The sequence below is a fragment of the Vicugna pacos genome, chromosome X, assembly GCF_048564905.1.
Source record: "Vicugna pacos chromosome X, VicPac4, whole genome shotgun sequence".
Lineage (NCBI taxonomy): Eukaryota > Metazoa > Chordata > Mammalia > Artiodactyla > Camelidae > Vicugna > Vicugna pacos.
Window position 1 is genome coordinate 80873494 of NC_133023.1, and position 24427 is coordinate 80897920.

The 24427-nt window shown below is 38.6% G+C and overlaps 3 protein-coding genes across 7 annotated transcripts in view; 1 reads left to right on the plus strand and 2 right to left on the minus strand.

Moving 5' to 3' along the window:
* Positions 1-4324, minus strand: part of ATG4A (autophagy related 4A cysteine peptidase) — a 53632-nt gene extending 49308 nt beyond the window's left edge. For 2 of the 3 annotated variants that reach the window (XM_072955628.1, XM_072955627.1), the window contains exon 1: positions 4165-4316. In XM_072955628.1, the coding sequence (XP_072811729.1) occupies positions 4165-4174 (10 nt within the window). In that variant the 5' untranslated portion in view covers positions 4175-4316. Of the gene's footprint in view, positions 1-4164 lie in introns of all 3 variants that reach the window. The other variant, XM_031675468.2, reaches the window with a different exon arrangement.
* Positions 4325-4370: 46 nt separating this feature from the next.
* On the plus strand, positions 4371-11354 carry PSMD10 (proteasome 26S subunit, non-ATPase 10). 2 transcript variants are annotated; one of them, XM_006214102.4, is made up of 5 exons: positions 4371-4586; positions 6790-6888; positions 7752-7898; positions 7990-8156; positions 10403-11354. In XM_006214102.4, exons 1-5 carry the CDS (start codon positions 4473-4475, stop codon positions 10554-10556), a joined length of 681 nt encoding a protein of 226 aa, XP_006214164.1. In that variant the 5' UTR covers positions 4371-4472; the 3' UTR covers positions 10557-11354. The 2 variants fall into 2 exon arrangements, with proteins under 2 accessions (XP_006214164.1, XP_006214165.1); XM_006214103.3 differs by having other exon boundaries at positions 7990-8077.
* A 5087-nt stretch (positions 11355-16441) lies between these two features.
* Positions 16442-24427, minus strand: part of VSIG1 (V-set and immunoglobulin domain containing 1) — a 30613-nt gene continuing 22627 nt past the window's right edge. For both annotated transcript variants that reach the window (XM_072955629.1, XM_015247802.3), the window contains exons 4-7: positions 22093-22248; positions 21570-21689; positions 18525-18672; positions 16442-17730 (exon numbers count right to left, since the gene is read on the minus strand). In XM_072955629.1, coding sequence (XP_072811730.1) covers positions 17361-17730; positions 18525-18672; positions 21570-21689; positions 22093-22248 — 794 coding nt within the window. In that variant the 3' untranslated portion in view covers positions 16442-17360. The remainder of the gene's footprint in view (positions 17731-18524; positions 18673-21569; positions 21690-22092; positions 22249-24427) is intronic.

Consider the following 24427-nt stretch of genomic DNA (forward strand, 5'->3'; position numbering starts at 1 on the left):
TGATCCATTTTGAGGCAATTTTTGTATTCAGTGTGAGGTTTAGGTAGAGGTTAATTTTTAAACTATGGATTTCCAATGGCTTCAGTTCCATTGAATTGCTTCTGTACTGTAGTAGAAAATGCGTATGCTGTACTGGTATAGGCCTATTTCAGATTCTCTGTTCTGATTTATTGATCTGTGTGTCTGTCCCTTTGCCATATCACACAGTCTTGATTACTATAGCATTATTTACAATAGCCAAAACATGGAAACAGCCTAAATGTCCATCAACAGGTGACTGGATAAAGAAGATGTGGTATATTTATACAATTGAATACTACTCAGCCATAAAAACCGACAACATAATGCCATTTGCAGCAACATGGATGCTCCTGGAGAATGTCATTCTAAGTGAAGTAAGCCAGAAAGAGAAAGAAAAATACCATATGAGATCGCTCATATGTGGAATCTAAAAAACAAAAACAAAAACAAACAAACAAAAACAAAGCATAAATACAGGACAGAAATAGACTCACAGACAGAGAATACAGACTTGTGGTTACCAGCGGGGTGCAGGGTGGGAAGGGATAGACTGGGATTTCAAAATTGTAGAATAGATAAACAAGATTACACTGTATAGCACAGGGAGATATACACAAAATGTTATGATAAATCACAGAGAAAAAACTGTGACAATGAGTGTGTATATGTCCATGAATGACTGAAAAATTGTGCTGAACACTGGAATTTGACACAACATTGTAAAATGATTATAAATCAATAAAAAATGTTAAAAAAAACTTTAGAAGAAAATCTACAAAAAATCTTCAAGACCTAAGGCTTAGTGAAGAGTTGTTAGACATAACAACAAAAGCACAATTCATAAAAAAAAAATCGATGATGTGGACATCATCAAAATTAAAACCTCTTGCTCCATGAAAAATCCTATTAATAAGATGAAAAGACAAGCCACAGATTGGTAGAAAAATGTTTGCAAACTACATATGTGACAAAGAAATTGTATCTAGAATATCAAAAGAACTCTCAAAATTGAACAGGTAAAAACAAAACAAAACACCCCAAACAATGCAATTATAAAACGGACAAAGGATTTGCAACAGCATGGATAGAACTTGAGGGTATTATGTCAAGTGAAATAAGTCAGAGAAAGACAAATACTGTATGACTCCACTCATATGTGGAAAATAAAGACAAACAAAATAATTGAACAAACCAAGCAAAAACAAACAGGTAGATATAGAGAACAGAGTAGTGGTTACAAGAAAGAAAGGGGCAGAGGGAGGGCAAAATGGGTAAAGGGGGTCAACTGGATGGTGATAGATACAAACTAGATTTTTGGTGATGAGCAATCTGTAGTGTATGTTGAAGTAGAAACACAATGTATACATGAAACATATAATGTTACAAACCAATGTCACCTCAATAATTTTTTTTAATTTTAAAGAAAATGGGCAAAGAATACAGAGACCTTGCATTGAAGAATATATAGGGATGGCAAATAAACACATGAAAAGATACTGACCATCATTAGCCATTAGAGAAATGCAAATAAAACCACAATAAAGATATCACTATGATGCACTTATCAGAATGGCTAAAATAAAACACAATGACAATGACAATATGGCAAGGATGCAAAGAAAATGGATCTCTTATACGATGACTGCCATTGGGAGTGTAAAAATGCTATATAACCACTCTGGAAAAGCTTCTTTAAAAACTAAACATACATTTACCATATGACCCAGCCATTACTCTCCTGGGCAGTTATGTCAGACAAATGAAAGTTTATGTCTACACAAAATCTTATCCTCAAATGTTTTTCACAGTTTTATTTGTAATAGCCCCAAACTGGAAACAACCAAATGTTCCTCATTCGGTGAGTGGTTAAACAAACTGTATAGTACACCCATAGCATGAAATATTTCTCAGCAATAAAAAAGAACAGACTATTGATACAGATATCAATTTGAGTGGATCTCAATGTCATTATACAAAGTGGAAAAACTGGAAAAAGTCACATTCTTTATGATTTCATTTATCTAAAATTCTCAAAATGACAAAATTATAGAGAAGGAAAACAAATTGGTATTTAGCAGGGGTTCTGGATGGTGAGGGTAAGTGGTAGGTGTGACTATGAACTGGTAGCTTTCTAGTGAAGGAATATTTCTGTATCTTGATTGCAGTTATGGCTGCACAAATCTACACAAGCTATAAAATAACACAATTGCACACACACATCACTCTGTTACTGAATGTGAGTTCGTGTGCCTGACCCATTGTGAGGGCAAACAAACCAAAACATTGGAGTCTGGAGTAGAGAAAGGTTTACTGCAGGGCCAAGCAAGGAGGACGGGGTGACTCATACCCAAGAAAACCCCCAAATCCCCAAAGCATATTTAAAGGCCAGGTAAGGGAGGGGGACTGTGAACAACTTGTGCACAATTCTCTGATTGGTTGATGCTGAGGTAACAGGGTGGTCAACAATATCAACCCCCAGGCGCCAGACGGTCTGGGGGCCAGGTGCTCATGATCATCAAATTGTTAATTTCCTCCATTTGATGATGGTGTTTAGCATCTGAAAAACTCAGGAAATATACATGAGATACTATGATCTGGGTACTTCAGAGAGGAGCTACAGCAGAAGATATGGGGGAGGGGTCTGTCCTGGGAAGGCCCCACAGGTTCCTGCTTGGTTACAATTTCAATGTCAATTTCCTAGTTTTAATATTGTATTATAATTATGTGAAATGTAATGATGGGGTAAACTGGATGAAGAGTAGGTGGAGCCTTTCTATACTTTTTGCAACCTTTTATGAATCTTCTATTATTTATAATAACACGTTAAAAAATATACCACTTATAAAGCAAATAACTCAGAAACAAGAGTGTGGAAGCAAAAACCCCGGGATCAAGTAAGTAAAATGTTTTATTACAACAACCTATAACAATATGCCAGTTTCATGAAGAGAGAGATTTTAAGTGGGGAAGATTTGTACAGTCCAGTGACATACAATACCAAGGACATTTCTATCTGTAGGATCTAAACTTGTGCTTTAAAAAATGAGAGCCACAGATTAAAATGTCTCATCTTAAACCAGGCAACAGGCTAGTGTGAATTGCCTGCAATTAACCACATAAACAGATCACACCTGCGAACAATGAAAAACCAATCGCAAAGGGTATTCAGGCCAGCTGTTCAGACTTTATGTAGTAAGTGGTGGGAATGGATAAGTTATAAATAATTCTTACAACTCAATAATAAAAAGACAATAAAGACAACAACTCAATTTAAAAATGGAAAAGATACATGAATAGCTAATAAGTAAACAAAAAGATGTTCATCATCACTAGTCATTAAGGAAATACAAATCAGAACAACGAGATATCATTTCACATCCATTCAAAATGGCCCCAAAATCTGAAATATTTACTATCTGGTGCTTTACAGAACCCTGTTCTACACTATAACAGGATAAATATAAACATAATCAGTCTCTTTCTTGAGTGTATTCTTATCATTACCTAGTTTTGGCATGATGCTCTTCTGGATATGCCCTATAAAGGAGAAGCCTTGCATCTCTTCTCCTATGGCACTATTTAGGATTTCCATAAATAGAAACACTATTAACTTAATATTAACTTAATCTAGCAAAGCCTCGATGTCATCGTTATTATCATGATATTAAAGAGCCAACACCATACCACAGTGTCAAGATGATCCTTATCAAGCTGTGATGTCACCAGGCCGTGAACTCACCGAGATCTCTTAGATATCAAGTGGCTCCTATGGCATCACACCCTGCCTTTGGCATCACCCCGGCACATCATCTTACTGTCATATGCTATCATTACTGTGACAGAATTCTGCCCTGATGCCACTCCGCCGAGATGTCAGAATAAATAACCTCCACTTCTTTTCATTCCTTTCGCGGCAGCAGCGAGGGGGAGGGTAGCCACAAGTACCGGTTTGAGCCCAGGAGGTAGTACTCAGCTTCTACTGTTTTCCCTTCCGCTTACCACTGCAGGTCAGGGCCCCCGGGGGACAGGACTTTTATGTTCCTATAACTCTCTTGCCATGACCCCGCACCCGTTTCGCGTCACCGACTCAATGCCCCAGCAGCGACCACCCACCCCGGTTCCACACGAAGCCGCTCCCCGTACCTGACTCCATTCTCCAGCTGTCATCCTGGGCCAATTCCACCGGCCACTTGACTACGGCGGCCGCAAGTGACCCTGGGGCTCGTAGTTCCGCGCTGCTAGAAGCCGAGTCGGAGGGAGCGGCGAAGGCGCCTCCCCGTCCGGAGCTGCGCTCAAACTGCAACTCCCAGAGGCGCCCTGCGATGAGACAAGCAAAAGAGTGAGGGAGGCCGGTGACTGGTGAAGCTCTACCGGCTCTTTTGATTGGCAGTCGGAGCCGGCGACGTGAGGAGGTCGTTGGGCTGGCTTCCTGGAGATCCTGGGAAGGCGAAATGGAGGGGTGTGTGTCTAATTTAATGGTCTGCAACCTGGCCTACAGCGGGAAGCTGGAGGAGTTGAAGGAGAGGATCCTGGCCGATAAATCCCTGGCTACTAGGACTGACCAGGTAAAGCAGCGCTGGGGCCTCTCCGCAGGAGGTGGCGACGGAGCCCAACGTGGCGGCCCGGCCCAGTTCAGCCCAGCCCAGCCCAGGGGTAGGCCGGTTCCGAGAGGGCCAGATCCCCGCCCCCACCGCCCCATCCTTACCCGGGGTCACCTCAGGACTCGGGATCGGGCTGCCGGAGCTAGCCCCGCAAGCCGCCAATGTTTTGTTTTTGGCCCAGTACTTAGCTCGCTGCATTTTGGATATTTCTAGAACGTTTAGCGCATTTCTCAGATATGCCCAGTCTTTGAAATATCTGTGAGAAGGAAAGGTTCTGATTTTTTTAAAATGGGTTTCTTTGCTTTTATTAGTGATTTTTCCCCCCGATGGAACACGTGTGAAATGTAACTGAACGCCTCTTCTGTGCCGGGCAATTTACTGGGAGCTGGGGATGCAATCGAGTGGAAGGAACAGACGTTAATAAAATAATCCCAAATTATATGTCCGATTGTGCTAAATACTCGGGAGGGAAGTTGACGTGGTGCTTTCAGAACGTATAATGGAAGGACTTGATTTAATCTCGCTTAAGAATGCCGAATTCTGTCCTAATTGAAAAGGCGTTGCAAAGGAGGGAAGGTTGGGTTTTATCTAGAAGGATAAGTAGGGGATCCCTGAGAGATGAACGGGTATTCTAGGCAGAGGCAGAACAGAAGTGAGTTGACCTTAGGCAGTGTTTCTTTCTGCCTTCCCGCTCAAAGGACCCTCCTGCTTTCACCCTGAGTTTCTAGAAAGATTCACGGTGCCCCCAGTAAGCCAACACATATTTGTAGACGGCCTGCTATTTGACAAGTACCGTGCTAAGCACTAGTGAGACAGTGTCACATACTTAAAACTCCCGATTTTTTGTCTTTGGGAAGAAAATTAGAAGTCAGGAGACTTTTTTCCTAGAACTTTCCTTTATTATTCAAACTTCAAAATGCCTTTGCCTAGTTTACCTTCATTTTGGTCTGGTAATATTTAATGCTTTTGATTTAATCTAACTATATTAAAGTTTAATCATATTTATAACCATTCTTCATGAAGTCAGTAGCATAAAAAAGGGAGAAGCTATTTAAGATCAAAAGACTTAAGAAGCATAGCAAACAATTGTAACTTACCGACCTCCTATGGATCCTGATTGAAACAAGACAACTGCAAAAAGACATTTGGGGGACAGTTGGGGAAATCTGAATACAGACTGGGTATTTAATGTTATAAAAGAGCTAGTGTTAATTTTTTAGATTTAGGAAATTTTTTTTAGATACTCAAATATTTAGGGATGAAAAGTCAGGATATTTAAGATTTATTTTTTAAAATCTCATCAAGGGAAAAACCAGATGAAGCAAATATGGCAAAATATTTATAAAATGTAGGTGATAGGCATATGGCTTTATATTATATTCCCTCTATTTTATGAGTTTGAAATTTTTTAATAAAGTTTAAAATACCATTTTCTTTTACATAGGGCTAAGAAATGTAACAGTCACTGCAAAAAAAAGAGTCCCCTTGAGAAACATGACTAACTCCTAGCTTATTATTTTTTTAAAGTAATATTGCTTTCTAATGCTGTGTGTTATATGTTTTTAAGTGGTTATATAGATAATTTCAACTAGTTTATGAACATTTCTTTCTCATAAGATTCATTTGTTCTTTCTAGAGCATCTGGAAAATTCAGAGCAGACATATAGGGGTTTGTGTCCCAACTTCACCATTGACTAGATTTGTGAGCTTGGACAAGTTGCTTACCCTGAGGAGTATTAGTTTCCTCATCTGTAAAATGGGGATAATGTCCTCTGTATGGGATCATGAGGATTACAGGAGATGATACGTGAACACTTAGCACAATGTCCGACATAAAAGTATATAAATAATTTAAATAGCCAAAGATCTATTTCTGCCAAAGCACTGAAATCAGTTTTTTTGCTCTATTGCTTTCATGGCTTTATTCTGCTCAGAATTGCCTACATTCATCAGTGTATTCTCCCCATGTTACTAAAACCTTGGTCTCTCTACTAAGTAATACAGTTTATTTTAAGGTTACCTACCTGAGGATCCAGTGCTCTCCATTTCTTGTTTCCAAACTGTAGGTTTGCTGGCTCCAATATTAATTTTTTTCTGCTTTCTCACCTTACTTCTTCGATTTCTCTTCAAGAATGTTGATCTTACTGCTTCTCTGTTTCCCGTGTAGGACAGCAGAACTGCATTGCATTGGGCATGCTCAGCCGGACATACAGAAATTGTTGAATTCTTGCTGCAACTTGGCGTGCCAGTGAATGATAAAGATGATGTGAGTACTAGGCAGAGTTGATAAATTCCCAGTTATCTTTAGACTCCAGACTGGTGTTTACTGAAGCTTGAGTATTAAGCTCACAAACAAATTTTGACCTTTATGACTAGGAAGTTACAGTGTGACCCCAGTTACCAAATACAGGACTAGTGGTTGCATTATTTCAGAATGTTCATTTTGCCGCTCATAATTTAAGATAAACATTGCCGATAGAGGCTTATTACAATGACCCCTAAGAGTCTGCAAACCCTTTTTTTTATTATGTGGGAAATTTTGGGGAGGGAATATTACCTGAATAATGAGAGCCTAGATATCTTTTTTCATTATGAAGAGATTTAGTGTAATGGTATTGGTTATATTAGGATAAGACTTGTGAAGAATAAGGATGGAAACTTTTGTAGACAGATTCCTTTTTAAGAATGCTCAATGAAGTAATATTTCTAATGGCAAAGAAAAACAATTTAATGGAGGAACAGTTGAATATAGTAGGTATATCCACATAATAAAATAATATGCAACCAATAAAGTTATAATTCCAAAGAATGACATAGAAAAATGCTTACAACATAGTAAGTGGAAATTGTGGAAAATGCAACTCTTGGAACTTGATATCCCATGATCCCAACTTTAAAACACCTTAGAATTAAATTTATGTAGTATCTCCATGTTATAGGATTATGGGTGCTTTTCTTTTCCTCTGTATACATCTGGTTTCCAAATGTCCTGCAATACTTAAGAAGGGAAAAAGAAAGAGTATAATTTTTTAAAACCATTCACGCTCAGCTCTTTGTAAATGCCTAAATGTTAGCATTAATACCTGTGCCTTTTCTCCATGTTTTTTGTTCTTCCCGCCTCTTTTACAGGCAGGTTGGTCTCCTCTTCATATTGCTGCTTCTGCTGGCCGGGATGAGATTGTAAAAGCCCTTCTGGGAAAAGGTGCTCAAGTGAATGCTGTCAATCAGAATGGCTGTACTCCCCTACATTATGCAGCTTCCAAAAACAGGCATGAGGTAGGATTCCATTCCTAGGATACTTCTTTTGTGTTCTGAACCAATACACAAACACAAATAGATTTCTGCATCATGTTCTCCATCTTCCCAGATTGCTGTCATGTTACTAGAAGGCGGGGCTAATCCAGATGCTAAGGACCATTATGAGGCTACAGCAATGCACCGGGCAGCAGCCAAGGGTAACTTGAAGATGATTCATATTCTTCTGTACTACAAAGCATCCACAAACATCCAAGACACTGAGGGTAACACTCCTCTGTAAGTGACAAGTAGCAGTCATTTGTATTCTACCTGACATCAGCCCTCTTGCACTAATTCTTACGCATCATTTCTTTTTTTATTCTACTTATAAATGTAATACATGTTTATGGAAAAAATTTTGAAAGTACACAAAAGTATAAAGTTAAAAATTCAAAATGTCTATCATCTTGCCACCCAGAAATAACCACTGATGACATTTTTATGCATTTCCTCCCTGCCTTTTATTTGCAGATGTACATACTTTACATACACTTTTCTTTAATTGGAACCATACTGTATATGTAGTTTTATATCTTGTTCTTTTCACCTCATAGTATATTGTCAGCATTTTCAATGTTAATAAATATTTCTAAAACATTTTCGATGGCTATACACAATTCCATTTTATGGATGTGCCATAATTTAATAATTCCTCTATTACTGTATATTTAAACTTTCCTGAGTTTTCCGCTATTATAAATAAGGCTACACTGACCAATTCTATACAACAATCTTTGGGCATATTCCTAATTATTATCTTAGTATAGTCTCCTAGAAATAGAATTGCTGGGTCAACAGACACACACATTTTAAGACTATTGCTATGGATTGTCAGATTGCTTCCAGAGGAGTTTCATCATTGTACCCTCTCAACACCAGTTTGAGAGTGCCTATCACCCCCTCCCCAACACTGAAAATGCCCTTTTCTTATAGGAAAAATAGTGTTACAGAGTTGTAATTTACATTTTTTATTATCAGTGGAGCTAAACATTTTTAATGCCTATGACTAATTACATTTCTTCTCTAAACTGTAATTTTTTGTGTCCCTTTCTCTGTTTCCTTTTTTGTGTCCCTTTCTCTGTTTCCTTTTGGGAAATTAATATATTTTTTACTGATTTTTTTTTACATACCCTTGACTTGACATAGTACAAATATTAACCTTCTGCCATGTTAGTGGAAAATATTTTTCCCAGTTTGTCTTTTCATGTTGTTTATGATTTTTTTTGTGAAATAACAGAAGTTTTTAATGTCTACATAGTCAAACCTGTTCATCTCCCCTCAGGGCTAGAAAGTGCTTCCTTACCCTGAAATTAGTTAAATATTCACCCATATTTTAATGTAGGTTTTTTTTAAACATTGCATTGGTTTGGTTATTGTTTTTCATTTAACTCAAATCCATCTGGAATTGATTCATGTATGACCTGAAGCTGTCCTCTAATTTGGTATTTTTTCTGTAGAACTTGGCCATTTTTCTTCCTTATTAAATAGTGACTTTTTTGAACCAGAAATTCTATCAGTCTTCTTTTTAGTCCAAAATAGGATTCAGGGTTTTTTAAAAGTATTGTTTTCTTAACTTTTAGTTTTAAAAATCTTTTCTGTAGTTCTGAGTGACTCTGTTTAGAAAGACATGCATATTTTAGCTCTTTCTCCGTAACAAGAAAGGCAGGGTGGCCTGGAGGAAATTTAGGAATCAGGCAGTATAGGGTCCTGGAAGAGCCTAGGTTTTAAGAATAGCTAGATGCTATTACCCAATCCAAACTTAGCCACTTAGCAACTATATTAAATACTTACATTAAGTTACTTGAAGTTACTTGACTTTCCTGAACCTAATTTCCTTAGTTATAATACGAGGATAATAATTCCTTCTTCACTAGATTGTTGTGAGGCTTAAGTAAAATTACATGTTAAGTGTCTAATACCCTACCTGGTAAACTTTAAGTGCCTGACAGTGTTTCCCCTCACTTACTGCTCAGCCATGTCATCATTGGCAGGGACTTTAACCTCTGTCACAATTTCAACTGTAAAATGGTGATGATAATACCTTGCTAACTTATGAGGTGGCTCTAAGGATCAGATGACATAAAAATTTTTAAACTGCTTTTCCAAAATTTAAACCACACAAATTGCTATTAGCAGGTTATGAATTGAAGCTCTTCTAAGTTCTAGCCCAGAATTATTGCACGTGTTTGGTGTAAACTACTAATCTCCATAAAATAAGAAAGTTGTTCCTTAGGCTGGCATGTAGATCCCCTCTATTGTAGTAGGACCAGAATTGTGATTTATGATCTGGTACTATAAGGCTATTCCACTGAATTTTAACTTATAAACATTCTTCCCCATGCAAATTGATTTTCCTTTCCTGCTTAAATAACTTTCCAATATTACACTACCTAATAGTATGCAGTTAGACTACCTATCAGGAAATCCTATCCATTACATAGAATTGCAAATGATTAATCAGTCTTTGTGGTCCTTGATTTCAGACACTTAGCCTGTGATGAGGAGAGAGTGGAAGAAGCAAAACTGCTGGTGTCCCAAGGAGCAAGTATTTACATTGAGAATAAAGAAGAAAAGACACCTCTGCAAGTGGCCAAAGGTGGTCTGGGTTTAATACTCAAGAGAATGGTGGAAAGTTAAGCAGCTTGGATTTAGTCTTACTTTGTATCTTTTGTGGTTGTCCCCTAATGTCCTGGAAACTGATGTACTTGTGCACAAAACATCATCTATCAATGATGAAGCTTTTTCATCTTCAGAGTCCTATAAACATGTTGAATATTGTTCCTGCTGAGGTATTTGTTCTACGCTTACAACTTGCTTTCCAGGCATTGAATAACTTGTTGAGATTGTTCTACTATTGTTGTGTATTACTCTGTATTGAATCTTGATTAACTTTGAGTAAGTGATTCTGTGGCTATTGTGAGTCTTCTGCACCGTGCCGTGCATCCTTTATCCCCCTCTGAGGCAGAACAACTCTGAGGTAGTACCAGGCCAGTTGTTCTGCCAAATGTTTCTAGGTGGAATCTAGAATGTTCTTCTGTTTAGTTGAAACACATCCTAACTTGTTTATCAATCTCACTCAGAGGCCTATGCCAAATATTTCCGGTTTTTTTCAACAGTATGGTTTAATTTGTTTTTGTTATAGGAGGAATACGTATGTATTTTGAGGACCAAATTTTCAGTTGGAGAGCATGCTTTCCAAGTCTGGTATTCATAAACACTAAAATAATGAAAAAGAATAGCTTGTGTACCCATGTATCTTTTTAATGAACTATTTCCCTCCAAAATGAAATGTATTATTTTTAAAAATGAGGTTTTAAAGTACCTATATTAAGTCATCCTGAATTGAATAGAATGTCAAGCTTGTTACCATGATATGTAACAAAAATGTATTTTGACTTTTATTTCAGAAACTAAAAAAATAAAACATTGAGAGAATCTCCTAATTTTTCTTTCAAATCAGTTAGATGCCCACTTAAGCCTTTAAATCTTTTATAAAGACACTTCTTGGGTTTTGGTAGCTCTAAAGGCAATAAAATTAGTGAAGCTTGAACTGCAGCTAAAAATCTTTAAAAACAGTAATCTCCTGAATTGCTAATTAAATTGTGGAGCAGAAGAAAATTAATAAGTGTAAACTTGATCTCAATTTAGGGAAACATTTTAAATGATTACTAGTCATAAAATCTAATGAACTCCAAGTGACTCTTCAAATTATTTTTTTAATTTGAATTTTATGGGCACATTTGCTTGAAATAAGTAATCCTAGTGAGCCCACAGGCTTCGATTAATTTTGGGTCAGAGACTTAATGACCAGTATCTAAAATGAGTTTTGTGAACACAAACTGTATTGTTGATATGCAAACCCTTTTTTTGAGTGCTGATCTTTATTGTTATTAATCGGGGAAGCATGTTCTTATGGAACTATGTTTATTGAGTGCCAGGAATAGAATTGATGACTGGGGAAATAATTTCTTTCCAGTGTTTTTTAGTGTTATCAGAGAGCAAAATTGTGTCTAATAGGGCCTGTTAGGACTAAGGCATTCATAAATACTGAATTTTGTCTGAGGTAATAGGCTTTGCGAATGTAAAAGAAAACTCATCTTAGTTCTTTAATAAACAGTACAAATGGAACCAAGCTTCAGGTAACCTGTAGGCTATTGGCATTTTAAATGAAGTGGCTTAACAACATTTGAATCACTGATTTGTGTAAATTTAAGGATACTGATGGCCTCAGATATTGATCAGATTATTACCTGTTCCCTTTAGGAAACCCAAAAAAGACAAAGCTGATTCAAGGTCATCAGGTTTTATAGTTACTTTCAAAATAAACTTAAAAAAGATGACAATTTTAATTGTAAAGCTTAACTGAGAATATAACATGGTAAATGGAAGAGTGGAAAAAAATTTACATTCTTAAGTATCTGTTGGAGAGAATCCACAGTTTCAGTGAGGTTCTATAAATTCAAGATAATTCTGCATTTTACTTCGTAACCTTTGACTTAACAATTTAACTGTATGACCCCAGTGTTTTGATTTCCCAATTTAACTGTACCAACTACACTGATTTCATTACATGGCAGTGTCTTCTGCTTTCTGTTTCCATATCCTGTTACAATATCAAGCCCCCAAATCCTTCTGTCAGCAAGTTTCATATAGTGTGGGAGCTCCTTACTTTGGGGTGTATGGCTCCAGCCTCACAGTTCTATTGACTGCCTAAAATTAAATGCAGAAATTTGTGCGTTTTTCTGGGAAGAGGGTTCTGTAGCTTTCATCAGATTCTCAGTGGAATCTGTGACTTCCCGAAAGGTTAAGAATCCCTGATTGAGAGAAAAAAGAATGCTAAATCAATTATCAGTAGACATGGGTTCTACAATAGCATAGTTGTACAATACTTCATAAACTTTTATATCCATTCTCCATTGTAGCCTTTTAAGAAAGCAGAAATTATCTCCATCTTACAAATGAGCAAACACCCAGATCTAGAGCTACTGAAATCTAGCTTTCCTGGATCCAGATCTATTTTCTCTCTGCTTCTACTCAAAACAGGAGCCCAAATGGAAGGTACTGTGGCATTTTGATAATAACCCATTAGTTGTTAACACCCTGCCCACCAAACCCTATGCTTTTCTTTACACTGGTGGCATTTGGGTTTTCATGGGGTTTTTTGGTTTGGTTTTTGGTTTCCTGGAACCTTCATTATCTTCTCTGAATTCTTTTTGTTTTTAAACCAAAGCTTCAAAGACAAGTGGGATTATTGAGTCTTTATTGATTGGTTTGAACCTTTTATGAGACCGTAGTCTAACCTGTTTTACAGCACATAGACATTGTAAAACAGCATTTTATTACTAAAACTTGGATTTGTTTCATTAAAATTAGTAGTTTGGTGCAGTTGAAAGAGCATTACACTGGGAATCAGAGAACTTGGGGTCTAGTATTGACTTTGTAAAATCTCAGGCGGATTATTTTAGCTCTCTTCACTCAGGGATTCTCCTCTGGAGACTGGGTGGGGTTTCTGCAGGAATGACCCAGCTTTTTAAACTACATGTACCCCTCCCTGTCTCCCCTACCGAGAAAATAATTCTCATCTCCCACTTCCACCCTGTCGTTGTCAGGAGTGGGCCATTGTGTGTGTTACGACCCTCAGGTGCACTGAGATTGAAAAAATTGGAGTCCTGTTGATCTGGAAGCTTCTTTCTACCTCTTCTTACTCAAAGTTCATCAAACCTGGGTTACAGGCCAGTGTAAGAGCTGCAAAGATTAACTTAGCATACAATAGTACGGGAAAAGTTCATTTGGTAACTCTAAAGGACATGTGAGGTCTCAATTTACATGATTTCTTAGTTGTTGGTCAAGAATTACTACGTATTAGTCCCTTTTTTTATCATAGATCACGATAACTGGGAAGCCCTCCGCAGTGCAGTACAAATTCCAGCCTTCCTCCCCTGCAGTCAGCATGCTGCTGTTGGTAACATGCCAGAACTTGTCATAGTTAGCAAAGCTGTGTACTCCATGAGGACAAAAGCTAGCTCTGATTCTGCTCACCATTGTATCACCAGCCACAGTACCTGGTTCATAGTAGCCATTCAGTAAATGTCCAGTGGGTGACTGAATAAACAGATGAATCTGGGGAGAATAAGGACCTACAGCCCAAAACTGTTCTGTTGACTTCAGCATATCCTAGTTGCTAAATGCAGAAACAAAGAGGTGAGGAAAGTTCCTGGAAATCTTTTTGGGTGGTGATAAGTGAATGGTTAAGAAGCCAAGACTGGTTTGGGATTTACTTGGGACTATCCACTTAAATTTTAACTTGTAACAAAATGAATCAGGTAGTGCCCTATCTGAATGAGAATGAAGCTGAAAGAATTTGGTCGAAGCTTAAACCTATCAGAATATTTGGGTAATGACCTATTACTCCATTACTTTTCTGATCCATTGATGAGTAAGCAGGAAAAAAAAACTGTTTTGTTCCCTTATTGGAAATCTAACATAGGAGCCCATTTTACTGCCCAAGTAGGATTTAGTGAACAAAATTTTATGATTCTGTATCTTATAGAGTCTCAGGATTCATCGCAAACCTAAGTATATGGTGTATTATGGATGTACTAATAGATTAAGGAGACTGGGATAAAAATTGCACTGACCCAGAGTGGCCTTATAAATAGGTGTAGTAGGTAGATGGTAACCCACATGGTTTGGTTTGAGAGAGGCGGAGAAGTCTTCTTCCAGAAATATCGCCCCTCTGGATTGTTCCAGTGCTTGAAATTTCACCATTTACTATCTCTGGATTAAAGAATTTATCTGTCTTCAAGAATTTCCTGTTAAACATTCCTAAGAGAGCTAGCCCATTATCAACTTGAATGACATGACTGGCCAAGAACAGGTCACAGAATGGGCTACCTTTTGTAAGAGTGGCAAAGGTAGAGATAGGTCCTGAGAAAGGAACCACGCCTGAGGGATGCAGACCTGCATGGGTCACTGAGCTAGCAGGTGCATGACAATCCTCGGTGTTTGGAAAATAAAATGCCAGAAGGCCAGGAAGGGTACTGAAAGGAGAGATCCGAAGGTATCACTTCAGATTAACCTCACCTGCTTCCCAACCTTGCCCAACTAAGGCTTCTGCATGGGCAAAATGTATTCTATACTCTTAAATCTAGACCATACCCTCCATTCCTGGCGAATTAATTCTGTTGATTTCAACTCAGCTTCCAGGCCATCAAGATCATTTTGAGTCATATAGCATAGTAGCCACGTACCCCAGGATGCATGATTTATTAAGTGTGCCTTGTGTGTTTTTATCTAAGTCACTAGTTCTTATTCTTAGATTCAGGGAGTCTGTAATTTATCTAAAATTGTACATGTCACTTTGTGTGTATAAGCATTTTTCTAAGGCAAGGGGTCCAGAGTTTTCAGCATATTCTCAAAGTGATCCATTATCTCAAAAAAGGTTAAAAACCACTGATCCAATGATTTATCAGCATTTTGATCAAAACAGTGCTAGTAAGAGCAGAGTTTTATAAGACTGCCAAGAGTGCCTGCCTTCCTGCTCAGCACCAATTCATCAGAAATTTGGAGGTGTTGTTGACAATTACGTACTATTAGTCTCTTTTCTTGTGATTTGCCTCTATCAGAAAGGCAGAAGGGAAAGTGAATTCCAGTTCCTTTGGCATTCTTGTAATTGAAATTTTTACACTGTTGTGTTTAGCTTTTAAGCTCTAAATATTAGGTCATTCTTAAAACCTTCATCATTTTGCTTCCTGAACCCATCAGACACCATATATCATAATATTATATTTCATCTGAATGGAATTATAGATGCTTCAAAACTGCAATTGGCTGAAAATTAACACATCAAAGAAAATATATAAAGTAAAAGCTTGCTGTCTCTTCTCTCCATGACTGTGGACAAGTGTAATATTAATTTCAATTTCAATCTATCCTAAAACCTTCAAAGATTCTATAGGTAGATCTATATAGAAAAGGTTTCATAGTGTCCTCCACATGAAAATCTAGATGTGATAAGTTAAGGAATTCATTTCTTTATTTAAAGACCTCACTTAGAAGGAAGTCAGGCACAAAAAAAGTACTTACTGTATAATCCTATTTATATTAAGGTCAAGAAAAGGCAAAGTTAACCTCTGAGATGAAAAACAAATCAGTGCTTGCCTGGGTCCAGGGTGATGATGGCATTGCACAAAGGGGCACAGGAAACATTTAAGGATGATGGAAACGCTCTATTTAGATTGTTGTGGTGGTTCCATGGGTGTATACATCTGTCAAAACTCATCAAATTGTACACTTGAAATAGGTGCAATTTATTGTAAATGAAGTATATGTTAATAAAATTATTTATAAAAGATTTACCTTAGGATCATTACGATTTTTATTGAGCATTACTTATTGAACCTTAAAATAAGATTTAAAATCTGATTGATTACACAAATGAAAAAGTCTACCTATAAATTGCTTCAAAATGGGATGTAGATGAAATATGATCACTAGAAAAGTTTTTTAACAGGTGAAGAAGAGGTGGTATCAATGCATTTTAATTCATAATAAGCATTTATACAAGAATGATCTCTCTTAATGTGGATTATCCCAACAGTCAAACAGATTAATTACCTCAGATTATCTAAAACAGATCTTAAGTGTTCATTTAGAACAGTTTCCTAATCTGGCCCTTCCAAAGTAGATTGCATCAGACAGTGTGACAACATAATAGCTCATTCAAAACTAAATTGTACATCCCCTATGATATCAACATTTTGTAGTTACTGAAGGAAAATTGTATTTGGAATTGTTTGCCTGTACATTATTTCACATTTAAAAATTGGGTTATTTTAGAAATTTGCCGTGTTCAGATACTGGATAGCAGGGTGGTTTCCTTGGGAAATCTAATATGATAAATGAAGCATCAATTTTAAGACATAGTTTTAAATGCTATGTACCAATTAATATGTACCCTTTATTTTCCTCTGGAATTTCTGAGGAATTTTTTTCCCATCTATGAGATAATGCTGGTTGAATTCTTTTCTTAGTGGTCAATGGGAAAATGAATAGGGAAGCTCTGACAACAACAAATCCTAGAAATAATATTGAATCCAATTAATGCCACCTTGTCATGTATGCATGTGGAATGTCCAAGAGTAGCTAAAAATAGAGATTTTCTGAAATGAGACGCAGGTGTTGTTGCACAGCACTTTCAACTGAGTTAAAAAATCACTTGCCCTTAGTTATGCTTACATGTTAATCAAACTAAGTATTCTATTCTGGTAATGCAGGAACCCTTGCCTTTATTTAGTAGTTATCTTGACCTGTTTATTTTGGATTGATGGGAGGAGCACCTTGTTAGAAGATGGTTGGTCAGAGTCAAGAGAGGGGGTAAGAGATTGGTTAGGTCAACTGAATTCCAGATGCCAGTAATGGGTTCCTACTGAGGCTGCGAGCCTATGTCTTAGTTACCCTGTTCTCCTCATCACACAAGGGCTCAACTACAGTTGTGGGCTCGGGCTCGGGCTCGGGCTCAGGCTCCGGTTCAGGCTCAGGCTCCGGTTCAGGCTCAGGCTCCAGTTGCGGCTGCGGCTCCAGCTCCAGCTGGATCTCAAGCTCAGGCACCAGGACAAGCTCAGGCCCTGAGGCAGGTTCCGAGGTAGGCTTCAGGGCAGGGTCAGGCTCGGTGATCGGCTCATGATCTGGCCCCAGTGTGGCAGCAGGCTCGTTCTCATGGAGGGAAGGCTGCAGAGTTGCTTCTAGTTGGATGACATCTTCACTTGGCATTGCCTCGCACTCTGCACTTTGGCTTACCTTCGTCATTGGTCTGGAGGAAGAAGGTGCAGGGAAGAACAAGTTAGGGTTTGACATTTCACTTGTAGCCACAGGCTCTGTAGCTTCAGCGACCATAGTTCCCAGTCTCTTTGGGAACTTTGTGATTTCTGATAGTCTAACTCACTGTCAGACCATGTGTCTCCATTTTGGGTGCAGAAAGGACAGGTCTCAACAATATAAAGAGAGTTCAGGAGAGAGAAACCAATGTTTAAGAGGTGGGAAAACTGATGTCAGGATGAAAGGGTCTAAAGATCTCATAAGGTCTTTGGGGGCCAAATCCATGACTCTGGCACATCTCTAGCACTCACTCTGTCTAGCACAATACTTAGTACTTAGTTGGTACCCAATACATAGTTGTGGAAGCACAAAAATGGAGGGAGAACAAATGAATGTGTGTGATATACAGAGTGACCAAGAGCCTGGGCTATGGGCAGGGCCGTATTCGGACTTCCACGGGCTCCCTGTTCCATAAAAAAAATTTCAAATTATATTTTATCAGTATTGGTAGAAGGACAACTATGTTAATATATTAAAACATTTTCCTAGCCCTAAAAGGATTGCTGTGGCAGTTAAATAAATTGATACGCATAAAATGCTTAGAACAGAGTCTGGTGCATAGTGCTCAGGACATGAGAGCATCACCGTTCTTTTATAAAAGCAGTGAGAGTGAGCAGAAAGATACCTCTGATAGCTTATGCTAAAAGGAGTGCTTAGGAAGAGTTGACTGAAAGAGGCATGCCTGAGAAATGTCTGTATTCAAGCAAAGACAACAAAGTAAGGTCTTACTCAAGTTCTGTGGTGGTTTTAGAATTTCTCTTCCTCTCCTTCCCCTTTGCCTTTGCCTTGGTCCTTGCGAAGCACACAACCAAGATGATAATGGCAGCACCCACTAAGGCACCCACCAAGGCCCCAACAACGATCCCAACTTCTGGATCTGGAGGATATAAGCAGCTGGTTAGTAAAGTGGAACACAGTGTCTGCCTCATCCACGTGCATCTGTGACCAGTGGGAATATTTGGGGCATTCATATAATTAGAAAGCAACTTGTATAGGTTGGGAGCGTGGAAACCCCTAGAACTCTTTCAGTTGGACTTATAGCAGGACAAGGAAGATGACTGGCTCGACTACGTAGCCTTCCCATTCACGTTTACACACATTAAGAAAAAAAACATGCCAACTCGGGGGAGGTGGGGTTGCTTCAGCAATAGGGTTTGGAGAAATGAGTCTTTGGTGTGTGTTTGCATGGCCAGCGAGAGAGAGAGAGACCATGGAGCTGCCATCTGGTCACCAGAGAAATGACCTCTGCTACAGGCAGGGACATTTCACCAGGCTTTCCCAGAGCATGGGTGAAGTAGGTCCCTAAATACCTTCTCTTCCACAGATTCCATGTTCACCAAGGAGCCACCTGCATTCTGGCCACTGGGAAGGGATATGCCCATTTCCATAAGCAGGCATCTGGTTTATTAGATCAGTCCATGGAAAAACTTAATGAGTGTGAGACAATCCAGCTGAGCACCAGACCTTCAAGCGCTGAGGTACTGTCCCCAAGAGACCATGTCTAGGGTTCCAGGTGGGCCCATCCCCATTCGCCTCCCTTTAAACAAGGATGAACATTTTACATTTTGAGATGAAAAGCTAGCTGAGGTGCCTGATCATTCTTTTAATTTTCTATGATTAAAGGAATGTATGTGTATTATTTAGAAAGTCAAACAATTCTACTAGGCTTCTAATAAAAACCCAGCAGTTGCATTCTTCACTTCTTCCCATCTCTAAGTCCTGTTTACTTACAGGAAATTGCCCCTATGTTTCTATTCCTCTTGTTCTAATATGTCCTGCCTTTTTCAATTTTTGTCATTTTCTATTGGCTTCCTACTCTAGAGGTTGAAGATTTAACTCTTACACCACTCCCCTAACATCCTGCTTCATTCTCCTAATATAGTTATAGCATAGTTTTAAGTTAAATCAAAGTTTGCAGTATTATGACTATGTAAATATTGTTCACAGCTGCAGAACATAGTATATTATGATTCTTTCTTGGCCAACATTTAAAAAGTTTCCCCAGTGTTAATAATTGCCCCATTTGGGGGTTTATGTTTTTGTAATAAACAATAGCTTTCAATAGCTTCAAACACATCAGATAATCAGTTAGTTTCTTATGTGTTGTTGTTGACTCCTCGCTTGGAGACATCCCTTCTGAGGTCCTCCACCTTCCTCCCCAACCATGGACTGGCTGCCCTCCTAAGCCTGCTACTCTACCGTCGTCCTTCAACCTCCCCTTGCCTTCATCCCAGTTTTACAGATCAAGAAACAGGCTTTACAGGATTCATCTCAAATGGTAGTTCATTGGTAAAAGCTGGCCTTGGTTCTATAAGCATAATCAATTGTTTCTTCTTTGGCATCCTATAGACCCTGTACAGACCTCTATTATAACATTTAACAAATTTGGTGTTTGTCCCTCTAAGCTAAACTATGAGCTCCTTGAGCGTAAGACATAAATACATCTTTTTAACGTCTGTATCTCCATCGCCTAGGACAATCCCTGGCATACAGCAGACAGTCAATGAATGTCTGAGGAAGGGAGGGAGGGAGGAAGGGAGGCAGGAAGTCAGGAAGGCAGAAAGGCAGGAAGTAAACCAAATGCTAGACATCACTGAAGAGAGGAGTCAAAAGGTAGCAAGGCTCAAGTACAAATCCTAGGAGTCTCTACATCTGCAATATGACTGTACCTCTGGAAAGGCAAAAGGAGATTGGGGACAATCTAGAGAAAAACAAGAGAAACAATCAAGGGACTAGGGGCAAAATGGGACCACAGAAAAGGACAGACCAAAAAAGATGAGGTTTCTTCACTTTGAATAGAAAAGAGCTGAAAGCAATATGAGAATGAAGGAGCAACCTAGAGTTCGAAAATGTCTGTTTCAGGCCAAATTAAAGGAAGAAAGCTCAACTTTATAGGAGAGCAATTATCCAATGGAACTGCCCCTCCTGGATAAGGTATATATTAAAACCACAGATTCATTGTAAGTTAGAAAAAAATGAATAGATGACAGGATCCTAAGTGTAATTAAGTGATCCTTGAGAGCTGTGGCAAGATATCCCTTGTGAGAGCTTGCCCCTGATTGGCTCAATTTGACAATCTCAGGCCCTCAAATCTACACTTAGTAACTAGGCACTTTTGAACTGGAAGGCTGAGGTTTAGAGGCATCCTGACTCTGCCAGTTACAAACTGAATGACCCTGGGTAAGTCACTTACCTCCCTGAGCTTTAGTTTCCTTTCCAGTAAAATGAGGCTTAATATTATATTTTGCCTCCTAGACAGGGTGATTGTAGGACTGAATGAGATAATGCTCATAGCACACAGCCAAGCATCTGGCATATATTTTGTGCTCCACAATATTAGCTACTGTGACTATAGATGCAATGTCATCATTACTATTATTATTAGAGGCAGATTTTAACAAATTACTTAGGAAAGTTTGTGAGCTCCATGTTTGACACAGACTGCTATAGCTTCACCTGGATTTACCAAAAGCATCGCAAAGAAAGTTTAGCCTAGTACTGTCAATAAGGCTGTTGTTTTACTTTCTGGAGATCTTGTGGGGGTTAAACAAAATAATTTTTGTAGACAATTTAAAGTAGTCAGTAGCATATATTAAGTATTGTGTAAGCATTAGATATTAGGATGGTCATTTATCATATCAACCTGTAAATAAAGCACCAGAATCTCCAGAAAGGCAGGAAGGACTAACCAAGGATCCTAATTAATTTACTCAGTTGGCAGGCCCAAGATACTTGACCTAAGGAAAAACTGTTAAATTTATACAATCAACTCACGTGAAGAAGTCAGATCAATTTCACAGGAACTATTGCCAAGGATGTTGATAGCAGTGCACTGGTAATAACCTTGTTCAAAATTAGTCAGATTTCCAATAAACAAAATCCCGGTGGCTGGGTCTGTCAAAACCAGGAAATAGAGTTTTGAAATCTCTTATGTGGGTATAGATCATGTGAATGTAGCAGACCATTCAATACCCACCCACTTCCTCACAATGGCCTCCCTTTCTTGCTATGTCCAGGGTCCAACCAGACCCCTCAAGACTATTCCAAAGGGAGCTCATCTGGGACCATGCCTATTCTCTCCAACCCGCCACCTCTGAGACAAAATGGTCTTGAGTTCTACAAGCTGGGGAGAAGACCAGAGGACAATCATCTTGTCGAAAGACTGACGTTCTTTTTATTCTCTCCTCCCAGAAAAATAGAAAATTGAGCTCTATGACAAGCAGCCAGCCACACACACATGCTGTCAGTCAACCCCACACACCAGGCCTTACCAGGGGCAGTGGAGGGCTATACTTACTGAAGCTTTCTTTCACTGGGACGATGTCGCTTCCTTCAACTTTATACCAGTAGTACACAGGGGAAGGTGTTCCAAGCACCGAGAGGCAAGAAAGAGAGACAGGATGGCCAGTTTCTGGTACTCCTTGAACGCTGCAAAAGGGCTTAGAAGGTTTGACTGTAAAGCAATGACAAAGAGTGAAAAATCCTGCCTGATGAATGGCACTCTGTACCAATTTTAGCCACTTTCTCACTTTCATTTTGTAGAATATCTATGTTTTTTCTTTTTAATCTTTAAGTTATTTTGACAGTTTTCTAGTTGTACCACCAGGTGGGAGTAGAGCACTTCAGGTACAAAGACATTCCCATCACCAGGCCTTTAAGATTCTAATAGCGTCCCTTCCATTCGCCTCCTCCCTAGATTCATAACCATGAATTTCCGCATTGTGTCTTAAAATATGCTTTTATTAAAACAGCCAAATGTAAGCAAACATTAAAAACCAGGAACACAGTTTATACTTCGGAAGTGCAGTTTTAAAGGAAAACAGAACCCTTAAATATTTTGAGATAACTGGTGACATTCTTTTTTAAAAAATTGTTTTATTAATGCCATATTTTTCTTTTCCTTTGTGAGTCATTTTTTGGCATTATTCTTTTGAGGGTGACACAAAATGGTTGGAGGGTTTGACTTTGCCTGGGTCCCTCAACAGGAGAGCAAGCTTATTTTGGGGGGAGGGGTGTGGTACACAGCACTGAAATCTTGATTCATCCTTCAAGCCACAAGCATTTACTTGAGTGTCTTCTGCATGCCCAGCACTGGACTAGGCACCAGAAATTTAAAAGTACCTCTGACACAGTTCTGGAGTGGGGCTGGGGGAGTGGTAAGAGATAATGCTAGGGAGTGGTGGAGGCCAGAGCTTGTGGAGGGCTTCGTGTTTCATGTATTTCATACTGAGAGCAAGAGGACTACAGAAAGAATTTATGTAAGGGAGGGACGATGATAATTCTAACGTTTTACACGGATTGCTCTGACTCCAGGGGTGCATGAGCCAAGGGAGAGGAGGAGACAGATTCAAGAGGTATTAAGAAGTCAAGAGGACTTAATGGCCAACTGGATATGTGGCCTGAGGAAGAGGTCTAGGTTTCTGATTTGGACAGCTGGGTACATGATTTTGCCCTTCCTTGAGATAAAGAATACAGGGGGAGGAGCAGGTTTTCAGGGAAGGAGTGAGGAGGAGGAAGGGGCGATGATGAGGTCAGTTTGGGATGTACTGAGTTTCAGCTGCTTATGCAAGCCCTCAATGGAGAAGTGCTGTGGGAAGCTGAGACTCTGACTCTCCTCCCTCACTCATCTTACTGCTCCCAGCTTATTCTAATGTCAGTCTGACATACAGATAAAGATCTGAATCGATACTTTCCAACTCACTTTCCTTATCTTAATTTGGATATAAACACTGCAAAGACATAGATTCTCTAACTTAAGCTAGTTAGACCTTAAATACTCTGGACTGCCTGGCTCTCCAGCTCTTACTTGGGAGGCAGCAGTTAAGAGCACATGGAATTGCTGTTGGCTACAAGCAGTAGTAACTCTTATTGCCACATTTTATACCTGTGACTGATGTTACTCTTTGAATCTCAGACTCTAACCCACTGTACACATAAGTGGGAAACAGACAAATATAGCTATAGTTCTTTGAAACATTTCACCATCCCTTCTTTTTTAAGTTGAAGTATAGTTGATTTATAATATTGTTAGTTTCAAGTGAACAGCATAGTGATTCAGTATTTTTGCAGATTGTACTCCATTATAGGTTATTACAAGATAATGAATTTAATTTCCTGTGCTTTACAGTGCATCCTTATTGCTTATCTATTTTATACACAGTAGTTTGTATCTGTCAATTCCATTCCCCTAATTTATCCCTCCCTTCTTCCCTCTCCCCTTTGGTAACCACAAGCTTGTTTTCTATATCTGTGAGTCTGTTTCTGTTTTGCATATACATTCATTTGTATTTTTTTAGAATCCACATAGAAGTGATTATGACAGTATTTGTCTTTCTCTATTGGACTTATTTCACTAAGCATAACATCCTATAGGTCCATCCACATAGCTGTAAATGGATATATTTCATTCTTTTTATGGCTGAATAATATTCCATTGTGTGTGTTTGTGTATGTGTGTGTATTAATCACATCTTCTTAATCCAAATGTCTTGTTGCACTATCCCTTCTTTTAAACAGGTGTCTTTTTTTTAATCAAAGTATAGCCAGTTTACAATGTTGTGTCAATTTCTGGTGTACAGCATAATGTTTCAGTCATACATATACATATATTCAGTTTCATATCCTTTTTCACT